This window comes from Eublepharis macularius, chromosome 11, assembly GCF_028583425.1.
Source record: "Eublepharis macularius isolate TG4126 chromosome 11, MPM_Emac_v1.0, whole genome shotgun sequence".
In the NCBI taxonomy this organism is placed as follows: domain Eukaryota; kingdom Metazoa; phylum Chordata; class Lepidosauria; order Squamata; family Eublepharidae; genus Eublepharis; species Eublepharis macularius.
In genome coordinates this window covers 27,710,483-27,717,951 of record NC_072800.1, presented here as the reverse complement: position 1 = coordinate 27,717,951, position 7,469 = coordinate 27,710,483, and the positions used below count along the sequence as shown (strand labels likewise).

General features: G+C 39.8%; 1 protein-coding gene across 1 annotated transcript in view; it reads left to right on the top strand.

Annotated features, from left to right (window-relative positions):
* The first annotated feature begins 418 nt into the window (after positions 1-418).
* Positions 419-7,469, top strand: part of BBS9 (Bardet-Biedl syndrome 9) — a 309,282-nt gene continuing 302,231 nt past the window's right edge. Inside the window, exons 1-5 of the mRNA XM_054991070.1 lie at positions 419-473; positions 816-917; positions 3,188-3,310; positions 3,819-3,969; positions 5,605-5,669. Of these exons, the coding sequence (XP_054847045.1) occupies positions 3,199-3,310; positions 3,819-3,969; positions 5,605-5,669 (328 nt within the window). The 5' untranslated portion in view covers positions 419-473; positions 816-917; positions 3,188-3,198. The remainder of the gene's footprint in view (positions 474-815; positions 918-3,187; positions 3,311-3,818; positions 3,970-5,604; positions 5,670-7,469) is intronic.

Below are 7,469 nucleotides of genomic sequence, written 5' to 3'. Positions count from 1 at the left end.
GAACTGCGTACTGCCCAACGACTGTTAAAGTCTAGAAAGGAAGGGGAGTGGGGATGACGACAAACTTCTCCTGCATTTAGAAAACAGGGGGCCTTTTCGCCCTCCTAGACGAAATAAGGTTCGACGCGCTCCTCGTTTACCTTAGGAGACAAAGACTACATCTCCCAGCGTGCCTAGCACCCCTTCAAAAAAAAAAAACCTCCACGGGTTTCCGTGGCTGACGCCGCTGTGGGTCTTCTTCTGGCGCCGTTGGTTGCGAATGGCAGTGGGCGGGGCTGACAGTGGTTGTTGAGACGCTATGACAACGGGAGCTAAAATGGCGGCGGGCAGAGGAGGTTAAAGGGATGGTTTTGTTTTATTTATTTTAATCTCGTTCCAACGAGCAGCCGATTTCTTACGCTCGGCTTTTCGCCTTCCCCTCGAGTCTGTGCGGGGAAAGTTACTCTATATTTGCTCACGGTCTCTGCTAGTTGGTAATTTCCCTTATGCTTGCTCGTAGTATTCCCGTTCCTCAAGCAGCGCTTGTGACAAGGACTGACTTGTCCTCTCCTGGCCCTTGACCCGTAGCAACTGAACTGTCGCAGCCTGTGGGGGTAGGGGGCCTCGGGGATGAGTCTCTCCTTAATGCACGCTTTCACACACACCCTCGAGTCTCGCTGCACAGGCTGCTACTTGTTGCCACTTTTGTACTTTTGCAAATTGGTGTAAAGGGGAGGGCGCAGGGAAGAAGAAGAAGATAGTCCCCTTCCCCAGAATCCCTGGACAAGTCGGGTAAGTAGATTAGACTAGCTTAGTGTTGTGTTCTTTCTATACAGTGGACAGGAAACGCTCTTGACACTTGAGACGTTGTGTATACCAAGCCCGCGGGTGTTTACTTGGAAGTAGGTCCCAGTGCGTTCAGCGGGGCTTACTCCCAGGTAAGTACGTTTAGAATTACATCTTGTATTTGGCTAAGAAGTAAGGCCCGATGTAACTGAGTAGGGCTTACACCTAGGTAAAGGTAGAATTTACTGTTCATCTATTCTTGCTTAAGTATACTTACTTGGGAACAAGTCCTATTATGTTCAGTAACGTTTACTAGTTACAATATATATGATTGTTATCTTGGGGTACAGTCCTATGTATGTTTACCTGGAAATAATCTCCATTGGAGTTGCTGGTTCTTATCAGTATGAATCTTTAGTATGGAGTTATATAGATAGTCTGTTCCAGCAATTCTTCAATTCCGTATTGGATCCTTGCTAATGCTATATAGTAAAGAGTCCAGTAGCACCTTTAAGACTAACCAACTTTATTGTAGCATAAGCTTTCGTGAACTACAGCTCTCTTCATCAGATGCATTGCTAATGCTATGTCTTTGTAAACTTGTTTTTATTTATCCTATCACCTTGTTTATGGAAATGTCCTTGACACTTTATGGAAATGCCCTTGCTATTGATTGTACTAATCTCACACTATGTAATCCGCCTTGAGTCTCCGTGAGAAAGGCAGACTATAAATGACATAAATAAATAAATAATGTGTAGCCAGGGCCTGTAGAAAATATCAGTTAGTGTTTATTTGATGACTTCCCATTGTGGACACTGATGCCATGCAGAATAAAATTTGGTACTGAAAGTTTTTATTCTCCCCTATTCCCCATGGAACAGTTTGTAGAAATTTATGCCTAAAGGGCGTTGTGGCAAATGTTTTAAGTTCATATGCCTAAGGATATTGTGATTGGGGTGGTTAGAAGTTAATAAACAAGTCTTAGTAGAGTTTTTGTTATTTAGGTCTGAATGATTGCTTGTTTTTAAACAAGCAAGTAAGATTGTTGTATATTTAGTGTACAAATTTAAAATATTTGTGTTGATCTACCTATCCTAATATTTCTAGCCTGAGTCAAGGATTGGTGATTCTTCTTCACCATGTTCTAAATAACTGCAAGCAGGTATTAGAGTAGCCTATTTGTGTCTTGTTAGGTTGCGTTCCTTGTGTCTGAAAGATAACTTGAAGGCGATTACATCAGAGGCCTAGATGCTCATCTTGTTTATGGCTGCAGTCCTGTTGCATTAAAATCAATGGGAATGCTTTAACTGCCTTGCGGTTGATTGATTTTGTGCTATCGAGGGATTTCACCTGAAAATCTTGATTTGCCATTTGTTGTTATTTTAATATATAACACTTTCAGTGTCTGTGGGCCAGGATTGAAGCAGGCTGTATATGGGTAGAAAATATTTTGGACCATGGAGGAAGATATACTGATTTATTTTTCTAATTGCAGCTGTTTATTCCATGGTGAGTTCTCCTCTAAAGCCCCTGCTTCCCCAGCCTACCGAGACAGCTTTTTTGAGGGGGAGGGGGAGTGCAAAAAGCAATGGTTAGAAGGGTTCCCAGTCTAACCTGTTGTATGTACTCTACACATGACCTTTTAGATCCTGATTCTACAAAGTAACAAAAAGTCCTTGTTCTTTTTGAAGAAAGTTGCAATTTGATTATCCTTTTAGTTCTTTTGAAGAAGGAAAAATACAGTTACGGTTTAATCTATACAGCTACATTCACCTCGTTTTATTGTTGACATGGCACCCATTGCTCATTCTGAACACTCTGGTGTAAAGATAGTTTTATAAATGAGTAATGGGTAGAATTAAGTCCTTAATTTGTAGCATGTTAATGTTGGTTTGGTATGTAATGCATGAGATTCAATGGTTACTTCTAGGCATATAAAGATTTTAGCAGGGTGATAATCTCTCCTCATCTTCCAGCAGCCTCTGCAGGGCTTTACAAGGTACTTTTGAAGTTCATCTGAGTTTCAGAAAGCAGTTTGTGATGTGGGAGGGACTCACTATGCCATATCAGCGTGTGGTTTGCCTTTCTGACTCCAATACAATAGCAACAGCTGCATTTTCCTTTTGAATTGTGGGATTACACCTCATCACTAGAGTGGGGAATGAGTGAACATAAGAGAGTTGGTCCATCCAAAATGATAATCCAGTTATTTAATAGTGGATTCTGTAGAGACTGAAAATAATACATAGTCAAATCCACCATTGCTATTTATGTTACATGACTAAACATAACCTTCTTGTAATTGTAAAAATATTCTTTAGATGTTAGAGCTTTAGATGTTAAATTTTTATTGCAAACTAACATGACTATAAATAGTATGCTAAATATGGGTTTAAAACAATCAGTTATTCCCCACTAGGTCTGAAGAAAATGTCTTTATTTAAAGCTCGTGACTGGTGGTCTACAGTAGTTGGCAATGAAGAAGAGTTTGATCAAGGATGCTTATGTGTTGCTAATGTTGACAACAGTAGCAATGGACAAGGTAATTGGAAACTGTTTGTTTTGTAGATTTAACATATTGCTTGTAGTTTCATTTGCATGTATGTACTTAAATGTATACCCCATTTCTCTAAAACCTGTTAACAGTACATCAGAATTAATATTACACTAACAAAGATAAAATCTACACTAATGCATAATGTCATTTCCAAGAGGAATTCATTTGCTGATTTAAGTTGGCAAATGGGCATAAATAGGGAAAGGTGATTGCCGTTGTGTGGCGTTCTTGAGTTGGAAGTATGTTTTGTTGAACATGAGAAATGTTCATTCTGAGTGAGTATTCTTACAGTGCAATCCTATGGAGAGTTACTCCAGTCTAAGCCCATTGATTTCAAAGGGCTTAAACTGGAGTAACTCTTCATAGGATTGCATTGTTAGAAATGGGCTGTCAGTCGATAACCCTGAGATCCATCCTGAACAGTAGTAGCAGTGCAGGACAGGATCTGTTTTATAAGTTTCAGTGTAATTTCTTGCATATGCTTATTTTTCAGATAAAATAATTGTGGGCAGTTACATGGGAGTTCTTAGAATCTATAATCCCCATCCTGTAAAACCTGGAGATGGTATGAAAGCTGAAGAGCTGTTCTTAGAAGTGCAATTATGTGAACCTGTACTGCAGGTGGAAGTAGGAAAATTTGTTTCGTAAGTAAATGTTGCTGCAGCTAATTATCATGCTAATTGGGAGACTTGGGTTCAGAGGGTTTATCATCAAAGTTGGATTGCTTCCCCAAGGGTTGGATAGATAGGCTATGAAGTGTCTTGGGCTTGCTTTGTAGCAAGTATGTTAGAATCAAAACATGGATTTTGGCACATCTTTTTTCATTCTAAGAAACCTTAGCTTTCTTTGAACACTAGGAATTACAAAGCAAGCTATATAAAAATAATGCAAAGCTCTTATTTGATTTATTTAGGTAATCCTAAATAACATGATGTTTTTTCTCACATTCCTACCTTTTTTTCTCTTTCACATACTAATTTCATTTTCCTGTTTCCTCTAACCACAGTTTGCTGTGACACCCAAATTGGGCCACTATAGAAATTGGGAGGGGGCACAAACATGCCATGAAAAAGGAGTGCTGGGCCCTTTGAAATGTTCTGCATTGCATCTTTTCCCTTAATTTAATCATTTGCATTGGTTCTCCTGTGTTCTCAGCAGCTGCTTTAGTGCTGCTTTTTTCCCTTCTAGCTATGTGTTCCAAACAATGAGGGATCACATGGCCAGTATAATTATATCATGGCAGCACATGTATCCAACCAGATCTGGGTGTACAAGAATGTTTTGAAGATGAATCAGAGTAAATACAAGGTGAGGGTTGTGTAGCTCTCCTACTGAAATACAGAGCATATTTTCAGGGGGTAAAGATTTTTTTTACCCAGACCCTTAACTGCCCACATTCCTTTCATACAGGAGTGCTAACTATCAAACTACACTTTGAATACCTACTTCAGACCTGTAAAATGTGCACTTAAATTTTATGGTTAATGTACTGGCTAAGTGCTGTAATAAAGAATACATACATACTTCAGACCATTATTTTAAATTCATGATTTGGAAGTTAGTATGCTTGATTCATACATCATGGCGACCTATGGTTAGAGGAAACTAGGAAATGCAGGGAATCTACATGCAAGGGGAGAGAAAAGTGGGCAGAGGGAGTGCACAAGTCTGCAGTATGTTCCCCATCCTCTAAGCCACATATTGGAATTTGATGACTGAAACCTGCCAAAGTATTTAAACTTTAATTGGGCAGAATCTTCTTAAAGAATGGTTGAATGGTTAATGTTGCTCTTGGGTATCTTTTTGCTAGGTATACACACTGGTTGTATATAATATACTTATAAGTAGCATAAACTGAATGTGAACTGTTTAATTTTTCTTAAACCTTTCAAGGATATTGCTTATTTCTTTTTAGTACTGACAAATTGTACTTGGTTACTTTTAAGAACTCTTCAGAGATGCGTCCTTCATCTCCTTGAAATAATGCCTTTCATATGTATCAAAAAATGATAGATGAACTAGTGTAGTTCTGGTGTTTGCAAAGACAAAAATATCATTCTGCAAGAACTTGATTAACGTGCGAAGTCACAACGTATCAAAGGGGCTGAATGTGAAAATTCTTTCAGATACAGTGTTGTATCGCTACTAGTTAGTAGTTATTTACAACTTAATCTTAACCAAATTAAGTATAATCACTAAAGAATCCTAGTTAAGCAATCTCAGAGTATAATGTTATTTTTCTTGAAAGTTCACATTTTTCTCTTATCCTTTTCTGTCAGTGGCACAGAACTACTTCATCTGGCTGTATTACACTGCAAAAAACTATGTGTGTATGCTGTCTCAGGTAAAAAAAAATATGATTTTTGGTCACAGTTTCTTGTTCACCCATAGAAATTTACAGTGCAATTCTAAGTAGAGTTACTCCAGTCTAAGCTGATTGATTTTAGTGAGTTTAGGCTGGAGAAACTTTGTTTAGGATTACAATATTAGTGCAGTTTTGTTAATTCCAGATCCACTGCTGCCATGTTAGTGTCTACACTATAAAAAGTGAATAGTATAAACAATAAACTTGTTGCCTTGCTCTCTTGGGGAAATTATTATCACCGTTGCCTTCTTGTTACTGAAAATCCATTATTGGATGAATCAAATAAAAATCACTTGCTTGTAAAGAAGTATTTCTTTTTCCTTACCTGTGCTTCAGATAATGGGGCTTCCATTTAATATTTGTTTGTTTAGGGAAAGCTTTGAGCAGAGCATTGTCTCTTGTTCAGTAGAGTCTGAACAAGTCATTACTCATTTAGTCCTGTTACCCAGATAATCTGCTCCTATTGGATGTGTCTGCTCCTTAACTATTGGAGTGTCCTCCATCTCAGCATGTTGAGTACAGACACATGTAACCAGGTGAATTATGGGATTCTGCCTATACATACCAGGATTTCAGATATGGGCAGTGCCTCATATTAGACTCTCTACATGAGACACCTGGCCATGTGTTTGTCAAGTGTCAGGAGATGCAATGTTAGCCATGAAGTGTAGTTTTAAAAGACAGAGCTGGCGGAGATTGCTCTGGAGGGGATGGATTCTCTCACAGCCCACTGCCACCTCTGACGTGCTGGACTGTCTCCTCTTCTGGAGACTTTGCCCTTCTGCCCTCATGGCTTAAAACTGCATTAACCGAACCACAGCAAGGCAAAGGCTAATATTGCGTCTCCTGACACATGAAGAACACATATCAGAAGTCTTGTGTAGAGAGGTACTCAGTGTGGAAATATATCCAGAGGAGTTAGCCGTGTTAGTCTGTAGTAGCAAAATCAAAAAGAGTCCAGTAGCACCTTTAAGACTAACCAATTTTATTGTAGCATAAGCTTTCGAGAATCACAGTTCTCTTTGTCAGATGCATGGAGGGCAAAAAGAGAAACTGGTCAAATACAGAGGAAGAGAGAGGAGGAGAGGAGGGATGTAAACAGCTCCTTTTGATGTGGGGATCAGTTTGTTTGTGTAAAGGTTCAAAGGAGTTTGCCGTGTTAGTCTGTAGTAGCAAAATCAAAAAGAGCCCAGCACCACCAAGACCACACAATTCCACTGCAGCACAAGCCTTCGATAACCACAGCCCTCCCCGCCAGATGCAGCTGACAAAGAGAACTGTGGTCCTCGAAAGCCCACGTCAGGTGCCACTGGACTCTTCCTGACCCTGCCTATGTAAAGGAAATCAGTTACCTGTGATAATGAGATAACCATTCATAGTCCCTATTCAGTCAAGCTGGGACTGAATAGAGACTATGAATGGTTATCTCATTATCACAGGTAACTGATTTCCTTTACATAGGTGGGGTCAGGGAGAGTCCAGTGCACCTGACGTGGGCTTTCGAGGACCACAGTTCTCTTTGTCAGCTGCATCTGGCGGGGAGGGCTGTGGTTACTGAAGGCTTGTGCTGCAGTGGAATTGTATGGTCTTGGTGGTGCTGGGCTCTTTTTGATTTTGCTACTACAGATTAACACGGCAAACTCCTTTGAACCTTTACACAAACAAACTGATCCCCACATCAAAAGGAGCTGTTTGCATCTCCATATCGAAGGAGTTGTTTACGTCCCTCCTCTCCTCCTCCCCTCCTCTCTCTTCCTCTGTATTTGACCAGTTTCTCTT